General features: G+C 43.8%; 1 protein-coding gene across 1 annotated transcript in view; it reads right to left on the reverse strand.

Moving 5' to 3' along the window:
• LOC120918805 (fer-1-like protein 4) overlaps window positions 1-14,885 on the reverse strand; it is a 142,404-nt gene that overhangs the window by 102,502 nt on the left and 25,017 nt on the right. Inside the window, exons 2-4 of the mRNA XM_040330614.1 lie at window positions 9,682-9,737; window positions 2,629-2,717; window positions 1,055-1,154 (exon numbers count right to left, since the gene is read on the reverse strand). Of these exons, the coding sequence (XP_040186548.1) occupies window positions 1,055-1,154; window positions 2,629-2,717; window positions 9,682-9,737 (245 nt within the window). The remainder of the gene's footprint in view (window positions 1-1,054; window positions 1,155-2,628; window positions 2,718-9,681; window positions 9,738-14,885) is intronic.

Genomic DNA, 14,885 nt, shown 5'->3' on the forward strand with positions numbered 1-14,885 from the left:
GCCTAACTCTCTCTGAATCCACCTAATAGTACGTATGGCATGGGCTTTCTAAAGAGAGAGCACAGAAGGAGATGTTTGCCTTCAGACCCTCTCTCTTTCTTTCTCTCTCATTGAGACTCCACACACCCGTCTGACAGGGCAGAGTGTAAATCTGGTCTTACTGCTGTGACTCATTCACTCGCGCCTGTACATTTCAGCTTGAGATATCCACATTCTAGAGGAAAATTAGAATACAAAATATTCATAGGCAATATGAACCATAATAAATAAAGATAATGGGTCAGATCCACATACATCGGCGCAGGGCACAGCGTATGTAAGATACGCTACGCCGCTGTAACTTACTTTGCATTTGTTTGAATCCTCAACGAATTCGCGCCGTAAGTTACAGCGGCGTAGCGTATCTATCGCGGCGTAAGGGCGCGGAATTCAAATCCGGCTGGTAGGGGGCGTGTTTCATTTAAATGAAGCACGTCCTCGCGCCGAACGAACTGCGCATGTGCCGTCCGTAAAAACTCCCAGGGTGCATTGCTCCAAATGACGTCGCAAGGATGTCATTGGTTTCGACGTGAACGTGAGCGTCCAGCCCCATTCACGGACGACTTACGCAAACGACGTAAAATTTTAAAAATTATACGCGGGAACGACGGCCATACTTAACATTGAGTACGCCACCATATAGCAGCTTTAACTATACGCCGGAAAAAGCCGAACGGAAACGACGTAAAAAAATGCGATGGCCGGTCGTACGTTCGTGGATCGTCGGAAATAGCTAATTTGCATACTCGACGCGGATTACGACGGGAACGCCACCTAGCGGACGCCGAAAAATTGCATCTTAGATCCGACGGTGTACGAAGACGTACGCCTGTCGGATCTAACCCAGATGCCGTCGTATCTTGTTTTGTGGATACCAAAACAAAGATACGACACGCAAAATTTGAAATTACGCCGCGTATCAAGAGATACGCCGGCGTAATTTCTTTGAGGATCTTCCCCAATATATTCAAAGACACTCCCTTTAATGTTAGGGACAATCCAGAAAAGCTCTTACCCTGGTGACGCTGAAGTTTTTATCCACCAGAGCCTCTTTCAGAATCAGCCGGCCACTCTTTGGAAGATGCTGAAGGCTGATAATCAATTTTCCCAGCAATCTGGTAATAAAAACAGGTACAGTTAGTATACAGTATCTGCTATTACAATAGTGACAGTACACACAGAAGCCATATTTTAGCTATAGGCTGAGCCTGGTGGGCTGAGTCAACCCCTGGCTTTTTTTTACTATGTATACTTCAACAGTGAGCTCTACTACTACAATTCTATATTTCCCCTAGGAGTTGTTGTTTTTTGCCCAACTTTGTGTGCTCATGCTAGGCCTAATACATTCATCATAACATATAATAAATCCAGCAGAGAAAGTGGGAACCCCACATAATGGACACGGGAACTCTGCACAGCAATTTCAGCAATAGATCCCTTGAGAGATGCAAGAAACCATCAAAGGGTTTAACTTTCCAATGTCTGCCAAACAATGATGTTGGGTTGACCCTTTAACTACAACACAGTGCATCTGCTGCAGTGATATTCCAAGCAGAATGATCAGCCCCGGTCAGGGCTGCTGTTGACACAGGGCCTGATACAGCCAATAATTCAGTTATGAATGAACATAGTGAGTGATCGGTACTGATCACTTATTGTGTTCATTCCTCTTCTTCCCACCAGCTGCTGGTAGGAAGAAGAGGAGGGAAGCCAGCAGCGGTGTGGAGTGGGGGGGGGCACATGGGGAGGTCCTGGGCAGCAGGGAGAAATGTATATTAGAACATGGATAAGAATCCAAAGTGAATTAATTTTGGCTACAAAAAGACGCATTAGGGCTTATTTTCAGGGCATTTATTCATGTATTATAATCTACATTCTGTGTGTTCTTAAAAACCTGGTTGATCCTGCCAGTTCCTGTGTTCCCCTGTCTTTTCTCCCCCTCTCACCCTCCCTCCCTGCCTGTCAGCTCAGGAGTCTGCATCATTAGCATTAACAAATCCTGTAATCTGCTCTGTTACAGGATTGTAGAACGTCCAGCGTGTGTGTTTGTTTAAAATGATTGTGCAAAATACCTTATTTACGGGCACTCACGCCTCACGAAAACCTGCCAAAGCTCTTCTTTCCCGCTTCGAGCACTGCAGAGGGAGGGGCTGAGATCCCCCGCTGACGTCAGCCGGGAGGAGAGGAGAAGAGCAGCGGGAGGTCACGTGAGTGCCCAGCAGCGCTGTAAAGAAGGCATTTTGCACAATCATTTTACTTATGATGACTTCACAACCACTTTAACTGGGGCTTATTTTTGGGGTAGGGCTTATATTTCAAGCATCCTGAAAAATCATGCTGGGGCTTGTTTTCTGGTTAGGTCTTATTTTTTCGGGGAAATGCGATAGCTACTGCATTTTATAGGGATGCACTCATGATGTGTAGCGAATATGTTTTTTTCTTTTTTTATGCCATCTGTGCCATTTAATGTCAGCCTTCCCACAAAATGTTCATGAGATGAACATTTTTTATGGCATCAATCTCAAGATATTTACATCTACAATTATGTAGTTTTTCTGGCGTCCATCCCTTGACGTAGTGTCAACTTACCTGTGTGTGAAGACTTTGCTGCAGTTGTAAACTTTAACAGTTAGGACCTCATCGGATACTATTTTTCCATAGTGCGGCCATCTGAAATGCTGTATAGAAAATCAAACAGGATATGGTTGAGCAGATTACTTTTTATCCACCGCTGCGTACAGGACATGCGTACATCAGGTACTTATGCAACCAAAGCAATAAGATAAAGCCCTTCAGCTTCCATTTACCAGGGTCTGACTAAGGGGCAGATCCTCAAAGAAGTTACGCTGGCGTATCTATTGATACGCCGCGTAACTTCTAGTTTGCTCCGGCGTATCTTTGTTTTGTATCCACAAAAACAAGATACGCCTGAAGCTGGGCTAGATCCGACTGGCGTACGTCTTAGTACGCCGTCGGATCTAAGGTGCATATTTACGCTGGCCGCTAGGTGGCATTTCCGTAGATTTCCGCGTCGAGTATGCAAACTAGCTAGATACGGCGATCCACGAACGTACGTCCGGCCGGTGCATTTTTTTACGTTGTTTCCGTAAGGCTTTTTTCGGCGTATAGTTCCCCCTGCTATATGAGACGTAACCTATGTTAAGTATGGACGTCGTTCCCGCGTCGAATTTTGAAAATGTTACGTCGTTTGCGAATAGGGCTTTGCGTAGAATGACGTTCACATCGTAAGCATTGGCTTGTTGCGGGTTAATTTCGAGCATGCGCACTGGGATATCCCCACGGACGGCGCATGCGCCGTTCAAAAAAAACATAATTTACCTCGGGTCAAGACTTATTAACATAAAACACGCCCCTATCACATCCATTTGAATTGCGCGCCCTTACGCCGCCAAAGTTACACTACGTAAGTTTGTTTGCGTAAGTCGTCCGTGAATGGGGCTGGACGCCATTTACGTTCACGTCGAAACCAATGACGTCCTTGCGACGTCATTTGGAGCAATGCACCCTGGGATATTTTCCGGACGGCGCATGCGCAGTACGTTCGGCGCGGGAACGCGCTTAATTTAAATGCTCCATGCCCCCTACCCGGCTAATTTGAATTAGGCGGGCTTGCGCCGGGTGATTTACGCTACGCCACCGCAACTTTACAGGTAAGTTCTTTGTAAATCAAGCACTTGCCTGTAAAACTTGCGGCGGAGTAACGTAAATGACATACGTTACGCCGCCACAGAGATGCGCCGATCTCTGTGAATCTGCCCCTATGAGCATATAATTGTGTGTGCCAGTTCCCTGTCGCTGACACAATTCTCTGGCAACTTGGTCTGCATGTAAAAAAAAAACATTTATTTCAATGATAGATGTCCTTTAACCACTTCGTTACTGAGCCTGTTTTTCAGATTCAGTGTTTACGAGACTAAAACTGTTTTTTTTTGCTAGAATATTACTTAAAACCCCCAAACATTATATATATATATATTTTTTTTTTCTAACACCCTAGAGAATAAAATGGCAGTCATTGCAATACTTTTTGTCACACCGTATTTGCGCACTTTTTTTGGAAAAAAAACACGTTTTTGAATTAAAAAATAAGACAACAATAAATTTTTCCCAATTTTTTTATATATTGTGAAAGATAATGTTACGCCGAGTAAAATGATACCCAACATGTCATGCTTAAAAATTGCGCCCGCTCGTGGCATGGCGTCAAACTTTCACCCTTAAAAATCTCGATAGGCAACGTTTAAAAAATTCTACAGGTTGCATTTTTTGAGCTACAGAGTAGGTCTAGGGCTAGAATTATTGCTCTCGCTCTAACGATCGCGGCGATACCTCAATTGTGTGATTTGAACACCGTTTTCATATGCGGGCGCTACTTACGTAAGCGTTCGCTTCTGCGCGCGAGCTCGTCGGGACGGGTCGCTTTAAAAAAAAATTTTGTTTGTTTTCTTATTTATTTTTATTTATTTTATTACTTTTTACACTGAAAAAAAAAAAAATTGATCACTTTTATTCCTATTATAAGGAATGTAAACATCCCTTGTAATAGAAAAAAGCATGACAGGTCCTCTTAAAGCGGGGGTTCACCCTTAGAGGGCACTTTTCCCCCTTAGATTCCTGCTCGTTATTACTAGGGGAATCGGCTATTTATTTTAAAATATGTGCAGTACTTACCCGTTTACGAGACGCATCCTCTCCGTCGCTTCCGGGTATGGGTCTTCGGGAGCGGGCGTTCCTTCTTGATTGACAGGTTTCCGAGAGGCTTCCGACGGTCGCATCCATCGCGTCACGATTTTCCGAAAGAAGCCGAACGTCGGTGCGCAGGCGCAGTATAGAGCCGCACCGACGTTCGGCTTCTTTCGGCTACGAGTGACGCGATGGATGCGACCGTCGGAAGCCTCTCGGAAGAATGTCAATCAAGAAGGAACGCCCGCTCCCGAAGACCCATACCCGGAAGCGACGGAAGAAGATGCAGCTCGAAAACGGGTAAGTACTGCACATATTTTAATATAAATAGCCGATTCCCCTAGACCGAACGAGCAGGAAGCTAAGGGGAGATTTTTTTTTTTTTTTAAATGGGTGAACTCCCGCTTTAAATATGAGATCTGGGGTCAAAAAGACCTCAGATCTCATATTTAGACTAAAATGCAAGAAAAAAAAAAAGAAATTTGGAAATGTCATTTTTTCAAATGACAAAAAAAAAAAATGTTGCTTTAAGACGCTGGGCGGGACTGACGTTTTGACGTCACTTCCGCCCAGCAGAGCTATGGGGACGGGTGAAGGAGATTTTTCCTTCACTCGTAACCCCGCTCAGCTGCCGAACGGTCCCGATCTCCTCTGCCGCTACCGACGGCTCCGGTAAGCGGCGGAGGGCGCGGGACAGCGGCGGGAGGGGGGGCCCTCTCCCGCCACCGATAACGGCGATCTCGCGGCGAATCCGCCGCGGAGACCGCCGCTATCGTGTACAGGACCGTCGGCACTAAAGATGGATACCTCGGTTGTGGCAGCAGCTGCTGCCGTTACTGAGATATCCATCTTTAAAAACAGGACGTATTTTGACTATGGGCTGGAAACCGAGTGGTTAAATAAGCCAATTTCCTGCAAGTCTGCTGCTTGATAAAATGGTAGCAGACTGTAAAACATGGACAGTGCAAGTGGGTCAGTCATCTAGGTAGCCAAGAACTGTGTAATTGCATTACTTCCTTGACAGTGGAAGGAATGTTACTGAAAGCTATTTTAGTTTTAACAAGTTGTCACTACTGACCTACCCACTAGACAAATAAACCAAGAAATCACAGTCTGCAGTCTAAAAAACAAACCGGTTCAAAGTGTAATATTTAGTATGAAAGTGATGTCGTACTTTACAGGTGAGTAAGACCTTGGCCTAACAACAAGAGGAAGTGTCACAGAAAATAAAGAGTATTGCGTTAAAATAAATTCACCTGCAAATAAATAGAATGTAGATATATTAAAGGGGTTGTAAAGGTTCGTTGGTTCACTTACTTTTTCCTTCAATTTCCCTTTCTAAAGGTTTTTTTTTTCTTTGTTTTCTTTGTCTAAATTTCTCACTTCCTGTTCCTCCTCAGTAAGCTGTTCTGGCTGACTAACCCCCAGCCAGAACGGCTCGGATGATGGGGGCACGCTTACAGGAAGTGAGAAATTCAGACAAAAATGTTTTAGAAGGGAAATCAAAGGAAAAGGTAAGTGAACCAACAATGCACTAGCTTAAAGGAACCCATTTAGAAAAAAAAACCTTTACAACCCCTTTAATTTATCTTGGTTTAATTGATTCGGATAATTTTATACATACTAGGGTTGATTTACTAAAACTGGGGAATGCAAAATCGGGTGCCGCTGTGCATCGTAGCCAATCAGCTTCCATGTTTTAGCCCCTGTTCACATTGGGCCGATTGGACATGCCAAATCGGAGCTTATTGCCGGTGACTTGTCGGTATGGTTCCCCTATCCAGATGGTTCCTGTAAGGACTACGCAGGCGCAATCCTTGCCGACCGAATTTTCCGAACCTCGGCCGGCATCCAGGCTCATTCCTTAACCTCTCCGTGGATTGGAGGATGTTAAAAAAAAGAGCCAGGAGGCCGAGCGAGCGGAGCGACTGGCCACTTTCCTCAAATTCCACGTCGCCCTGGATGCCGGCCGAGGTTCGGAGATTTACGTCGGCAAGGATTGCGCCTGCGCAGTCCTTACAGGAACCATCTGGATAGCCGGAACCATATTGGCAGATCACCGGCAATGGTACAGTCCGCATCGTTCCTGCACTACTTTTGGCGAGTTCAGGTAAACTCGCATGATTTCAATTGTCAAAGCGTAACTGAACAAGTTGAAGATAGAAGCTGATTGGCTACCAAGCACAGCTCCACCAGATTTTTCACTTTCCAGTTTTATTAAATCAACCTCATTATATAAAAAAAAAAAGTATTAGAAATAGAAAGTAAATCACTTCCCCCCGCAGGAGATAGTGCCATACTTGCCTCTGAAAAGGGTAGATGAGATTAAATATCTAGGGGTGAAAGTTACACGGGATCTTAAAGAGTACGTCCCCCTAAATGTAGAACCCCTCTTTCATATTATTAAATCTAGAACCCAAGCTTGGATGCGACTGCCATTAGGAGTAATGGGTAGGATCAATCTAGTAAAAATGATACTATTACCCAAAATTCTGTATATGATATGGCATGCCCCTTTATACATACAGCAAAAGGTGTTTAAGCAGATGGAGGCAATTCTAAAGTCTTTTGTGTGGGGATCAGGAAGACATAAACTGGCCTGGCATATCCTGAAGAATCCCACAGAGGAGGGGGGATGCGCCCTACCGGACTTACAGGACTATTATGTAGCATCCCAGCTCTCCCATGTATTTTTCTACAATACCTCGGAATCGCAGAGGTACAGAGCCCTAGTGTGCAATAAACCCGGTAGCCCACTTCACACTCCCACGCAGGCAATATTCAGGAAGGGTAGGGGGTCAAGTGGGTCATCCAGATTTGGAGCGGAAATACTGACACACCATCAGAAAATATGGGACATCGCCCTGAAGAGACAGGGTAGATCGCAGTTCCATTCACACACACCAATATGGAATAATGACTCCCTGCCTGAGTTAGCCAGGGTGCCAGACGCCGGAATATGGGCAGCATACAGGGTGCAGTATCTAGTACAGGTTCTGACGGAGACAGGAGTTAAGACATTCTCAGATCTAAGGGCAGAATTCGCGCTTCCCCAGCAATTTCAGTTTAGGTACCTACAGCTTAGACACGCACTCAGGAGTCAGCTGGCCAATATAGTAGTAGATCTACAGCCCATACAGGTGTTGAATATTATTTTTGGATCGGAATCAACCAAACTTATATCCAATCTCTATTATGCTATCCGACAAAAAAAGATAGGAGAGGTGTCACGCGTGGCTAAAATAAAGTGGACTCAGGACGTAGGACCAATAGAGGACGAGGACTGGTGTGAGATTTTGGAGGGGGTCAAGATGGCGTCTCCTAAACTCTCTGATAGGTTGACGCAACTGTACATTGTACACCGGGCATATTTGACACCGGGGAGACTGGCAAAGTTTCAGCCAACGAGAAGCCCCACATGCCCTATGTGCGGCTCAAACATGAGCTCTTTCTACCACTTGATTTGGGAATGCGCAGACATACAAGCGTACTGGTTGCAGGTAACGCGTTTTTTGCATGACAATATGGGATCCCCGGTGGGCTTGGACCCGAAGGTCTGCCTATTGGGGCTCTTTCCTGACATTGACGCAGATAAATACCGGACCATATTTATTAATGAGGCATTGTTTATGGCTAGAAAAGTAGTGGCTAAGGTATGGATGAGAACAATTGCCCCGACCGTGCAGGATTGGAAAAGGGAGGTGAACAACACCCTGCCATACAGAAAATGTATATACACGCACCGAGGCAGGCCGCAGAAGTTCTCTAGTGTATGGGATAGATGGCTAGAAGACGGAGAAACATGCACAACGTAATGATCAGAACATGCATGAGAAATGGGTTACTGTTTCCGGCTGGAAGGGTGGGAATGTGAGAGGTGCAGGGCCCTGTGCCTCTTGGGCCAAGATGAGGGTATATGTGTGGTCGATGGAGTGTACTCATACAATAAGACTGGGAGGTAGTTCTGTATAGACTGGAAAGAACATGTAGACATGCTTACATTGTATAACTGTACATGTATGTTGTTTATACTATTGAATATGTATGTATCTCAATTTTTTTTTTGCATCTCAATAAACATTGTATTCTTGAAAAAAAGAAATAGAAAGTAAAGGAAACCTTGCATGAAGAAATATTTTCTTTTCTGAAACAGCACAATCTCTATACTAGGGGTCTTTGAACTTTCTACAAAACTGTGGCCAGTTGTAAAAGACCATGTCTCGGGCTTCATGACAGAGAATGCATTAAACTAAAGTGATAGTAAAGTCTTGTTTTTTTTTCTAAAATAACAAATGTAGCACCCTCTACCTTGGGTAGGTTTCTAGAGGTAGTTGTTTGGGTTTTGTTGCAGACAGTGCAGGTAAATTTAGGAAGGCCTAGCTGTTTGTTTTTGATCTGGGGTTAAGTTTACCTGAGTGCCAGAGAGTATGAAGTTGCATCAAAGAGAACGGTTAACTTTGCTATTCGTAAAAAAAAAAAAACACTTGCACTTTTGGTGCCGGTCCAATAAAGTCTATTACACGTCTATTACACACAAAACTCAATCTACTGCGGGAATTTGCATTCCATTAAGAGAGCGGTTTATTTTGCTATTCGTAAAAAAAAAAAAAAGCAAAATGCATTAAAAATGCAACACTTTTGGTGCGGGTCCAATAAAGTCACACGCAAAACTCAATCTTCTGCGAAAAAAGAAAAGAAAAGGAAAACCGTGTAAATTGGACTGTAGTGCGTTTCTGCAAAACACACACAAAAAAAAAACACATAGGTGTGAACCAAGGGTAAGTGAAGAACTAGCCATTTCTAAAAATCACATGCTTTGTTTTTTTATTGGCCATAAATCCCGAAGTTACATCTCAGAAATGCATTTCTGCTGCACTGTAAACTTGTCCAACCATAACAAACATTGAATAAGACCAGCCCCAATAACAAAGGACTCACCTCACCAACTTCAAATATTGTGCTGGTGTTGACTTTCTTGGTTTTGTGAGTGAAACCTAAAAAAAAAAAAAAAAAAAGAGAATGATAAGCAAACATCAATGCACATTTTTAGATTAAACCTGGAAAAAAAATTAGATGAACTTGAAAACTAAGGGACTTCCCTGGACATTAGATATATATATATATTTTTTTTTCACATTCTTTATTAACATTTTTCCTTTCTAATATCGAAGATACTTTCCAAATGTAACAGATCATAAGGTGGTATACAGACAATAACATAAACATCAAGGTCTCTGTTACATGTTGTATTTATGTTCAATGGTAAACCGGAGGGAAAACCACCCACAGAAGTTAGCAGTATGGAGAAACCATTATTTTTCTTTTTTTCTTTTCAAAATTTTATTTTTATTGGGTTTTAAAAGAACAAATATAACATTGTTACACAATGCACAAATATTTTGAATCCTAATGATATAAAAAAAAAAAAAAGAAATAGGAGGAACAAATAAACATTGTCCATATATACAGAGCACAGGGGTGATCTGCACAGCTTATCAAAAGCGTAGGTAAGTAATAGAAATCAAAAACAGAGAACTGTCATAAAAGTAAAAATGACAAAGGGCCACATCCACAAAGAAATTAAGCCGGCGTATCTATTGATACGCCGCGTAATTTCAAAGTTCCCGTGTCGTATCTTTGTTTTGTATCCGATGGAACAAGCATTTTCGTGCTTGTTCCATCGGATACTATCGGATGAACTGTTATAATCGGCTACCGAAAACTCTGTACTAACGATCAGATTGTCGAAAAGCAGCATTTTTAGTGCGATTACAGACCATTAGGAAGGGGCGTATCTTGGATATGTTGCAGGGGATGAGGCAGCAAGCTATGGACAGTGAATGGATGTGGGGCTGAAAGGATAGTTCAGAGGATTACACCTAGAACCTTGACGTGTTGATAGTTGTGCCATTGATTTTGACAGAGAAATCAGGGAAGTGGCACGTGGGGGAGAAAATATTATGAGCTTTGATTTGGATAGATTGAGTTTGAGAAAGTGGTGTGACATCCAGACTGATATGTCTCTTAGTAAATTAGTGATGCGTGAGGAGACTGATGGAGTGAGCTGAAGGGTAGAAATATAGATTTGGGTCTGTCAGGGCTGGGCTCAGCCCTTCCATTTCTGAGCTGGCCGCTCAGCTGTCGTTTAATTTCCAGCTCCTATCTCTCCACAGTTACTCACCTGTTGATGATTTCCTGCTGGTCAGTCCTGCTTACTTAAGCTGTCCAGCCCAGATGATCTCTGCCTTCGCCTGGTCAACATCACAGAGACTTTCTCCTGCATTCCTGTTAAAGACCTGCTTGGCTGACGTTTTTTTCTGGTTCCAGATCCTGCTTGCTGTTCCACTACGCTGATTCCTGGCTTCCTGACTTTCTGCCTTGTCTGACTATCTGTTCTGGTTACCGAACTTTGGCTAGGTTTTGACTATGTTTTTTCTATTTACTTTTATTATTAAACTAGTGTGATTTAACTGTACTTCTGTCTTGGTCTGATTAATGGTTTCTGATAGGGTCTCATCAGCAAAGAAATGGTATTGAAAGCCATGGGAGGCAATAAGCTGACCCAGGGAGGAGATAAAGATTGAGAATAGGAGAGGTCCCAGAACTGAACCTTGGCAAACACCAACAGAGAAAAAAAGGGAGGAGAAGAGGGATTAAAATTGTAAGTGACACTAAAAGTGCGGTTGGATAGGTAGGATCAGAACCAGCAAAGAGTACAGTCACAGAGACCAAAGGAGTAGAGTTTTTTGAGGGGTAGGGGTTGTCCACCATAAAAAAGGCAGCAGAGGGGCCCGGGATTAGGAGTACAGAATAGTTTCTATTAATTTTAGCCGTTAGTAGATAATTTGTGAGTTTAATGAGAGCAGTTTCTGTTGAGTGTTGAGGGCAAATTCCAGACTGAAGGGGATCAAGAAGTTTCTTCTCAGTCAAATGGTCACTCAGTCAATTGTAGACCAATGAGTATGGAGGAACAGGGGAGTAAGGAGTGTCGTGGAGATAAGGCTGTACGCAGAGCGCACAGACATATCTCCTGTGCTAATAAGCACACATTTCGTCTAATGATAGAATGCATCTTACCTACAACTCTATTCCCCTTATATCTAAAACCCAGCAATCCAAGTAAACGGACATGACCATTCTTACGTCCTCATCTCAGCATGACTGCCTGCCGAGCAGTTCACTGGTTCTTTTATTCAAAGACAACAAAATAAATTACAAACAGGAAGTCCTGGCTCCAACAGCCAATCGCCTCCTACACAGGATGTGACCTCACAGGACATGACCAAATAAGGATGCGACAACACAGGATGTGAATTAACAGGACAAATTAATTTATACAACAAATAATGAACACAGTTCCTGCTGATGGGAGCTTATCTGCGGGTGTATGCCCATGGCACCACAAATGTTGATCAGGCATACAGGGGTGACACGAGCACACATCCGCTAAACCGATAATGTGTTTGCAGAGCGGACACATCCCACCAGACGAACATCTGTGCATCACACAGGGGCCCTTACGCCAGCAGACATATCCTCACTCTGCAAACACCTCTATCCAACTTCAGGAAGTTTTTCACTACCTAACGGTTCTTAACCAGCGTCAGTCTGCCCCCAGTCAGCTCTTTAGAGCGGGTTGCGGGAGAACCAACTATGACAATACATATTAAAATGCATCTTCATAAAATGTCAACAACAGGAGATGGGGTGTAGATTGTTAAGATTGGTGGGGTCCAGTAAGGGCTTTTTAAGGATGGGGGTGACTAGTGCATGTTTTAGAGAGTTGGGGAAGATGCCAGAAGAGAGGGAGAGATTGTAGATGTCAGTTAAAGAGTGTAGAATGGATCAGGTGTCTTAATTATCCATATAGTGTTAAATGAGCGTTAAACTGAGTGCATGGTATAAATGTCATTATCGCATATAGTCAACTCCCAGTTGCATTGATTTGACCTAAGAGGCACAAAAGTTGGGAATGCCTCATCATTGAATGTTAGACTTATATAGTAGGCCAAAAGGGTAATGTCGCGTACACACGATCTGTTCGTCTGATGGACCGTTTTCATCAGACGAACCAAGCGTGTGTGGGCCCCATCGATTTTTTATCCATCAGTGAAAAAACTAGGATCTTGTTTTACAATTATCTGATGGTTAAAAAAACGATAGAAAAAAACGATCGTCTGTGGGGAAATGCTCAGAATCAAGTCGACGCATGCTCGGAAGCATTGAACGTAATTTTTCTCAGCACGTCGTTGTGTTTTACGTCACCGCGTTCTAAAACGATACATTTTTTAACTGATGGGGCCAGATCCACGAAGCGCGGCGCTTCTTTCCATTCGACGTAGCGTATCTCTGATACACTACGCCGCCGTAACTTACAGCGTATTTTCTGTATCCTGAAAGAATTTGCGCCGTAAGTTACGGCGGCGTAGTGTAACTTTGGCGGCGTAAGGGCACGCAATTCAAATGTATGAGATGGGGGCGTGTTTTATGTTAATACGTCTTGACCTGACGTAAATTATGTTTTTTTTTAACGGCGCATTCGCCGTCCGTGGGGGTATCCCTCGAAATTAAACCACAACAAGCCAATTCTTACGACGTGAACGTCATTCTACGCAAAGCCCTATTCGCGAACGACTTACGCAAACGACGTAACATTTTCAAAATTCAACGCGGGAACGCCCATACTTAACATAGGATACGCCTCATATAGCAGGGGTAACTATGCGCCGGCCGGACGTACGTTCGTGGATCGCCGTATCTAGCTTATTTGCATACTCGACGCGGAAATCGACGGAAACGCCACCTAGCGGCCAGCGTAAAAATGCACCTTAGATCCGACGGCGTACTAAGACGTACGCCAGTCGGATCTAGCACAGCTTCAGGCGTATCTTGTTTTGTGGATACAAAACAAAGATACGCCGGAGCAAAATAGAAGTTACGCGGCGTATCAATAGATACGCCAGCGTAACTTCTTTGTGGATCTGGCCCATGGTGTGTAGGCAAGACTGATGAAAGTCAGCTTCATCGGATATCTGATGAAAAAATCCATCAGACCGTTTTCATCGGATGAACCGATCAGTCTTAGCAGAAATAGGTAAGCAGGGGGTATAGGAAAACCAGAGGTGAGGGGGAGGACATACGTTCCTCTCTCATATACTGTCTTGTGGCCCCGGTGATTGGTAAGTAAAGTCCGGGAGGTATTAGTCCAGTCTAATCTGGCATATTAATTGGCTATGATGTGTTTTAAGTAAGCAGTCCAATAAAACCGTGTCCTATGAAATTTGTGCCTTTAGGCCTCGTACACACGACCGAACATGTCTGCTGAAACTGGTCCGTCGGACCAGTTTCCGCGGACAGGTTCGTCGTCTGTACGGCCGACCGGATAATTTTCCGGCGGATCAGACAGGTTTCCAGCGGACAAATGTTTCTTAGCATGCTAAGAAACATGTCCGCTGGAAGCCTGTCAATCGGACATGTTCGGTCATCTGTACGACTCACCGGACATGTCCGCTCGGCCGAAAGCCCTCGCATGCGTAGAAGTGATTTGGCGCATGCGTGGAAGCATTGACCTTCCAGGGTCGAGCACGTCACCGCGTCATCGGCACGGCGCGGCCACATCACCGCGTTCGCTGTCCGCGGGAAATTTGGTCTGATGGTGTGTACAGCCATCAGACCAAAATCCGCCAGCGGACATGTCCGATGAAAACGGTCCGCGGACCGTTTTCATCGGACATGTCGTGTGTACGAGGCCTCAAGGAGCTTGTCAGAATTTCCATTGCCTTGAAGTCTTCTATCCTATTAAACCATTCTTAGGTCAGATCTATTTGGCATCTATATTGCAAGCCTGTAGTTTCTCATTAGGGTTAATGCATTGGCAATAGAAATAGTATTATGCTTGACAATGCTACTCTTCGGTAAGAATTCTTGTTGTTAGTGACATTTTATTACAGGTTTTGGAGATCTCTGTAATAAATTGCAGCCCTGTATATTTAATGAGAAATGATGTAATGAATTAGAGGGGTACAGACTGAGGCTCTTGACCCCTTCAAAGCAGAATTTGCATCTTTCTAACAATGACATCTAATATATAAAACATTCTCTTAGAGACAACTTCATATCCTCATTGTTGCCATTATACTCGA

This window comes from Rana temporaria, chromosome 12 (genome assembly GCF_905171775.1).
Source record: "Rana temporaria chromosome 12, aRanTem1.1, whole genome shotgun sequence".
Taxonomy (NCBI): domain Eukaryota; kingdom Metazoa; phylum Chordata; class Amphibia; order Anura; family Ranidae; genus Rana; species Rana temporaria.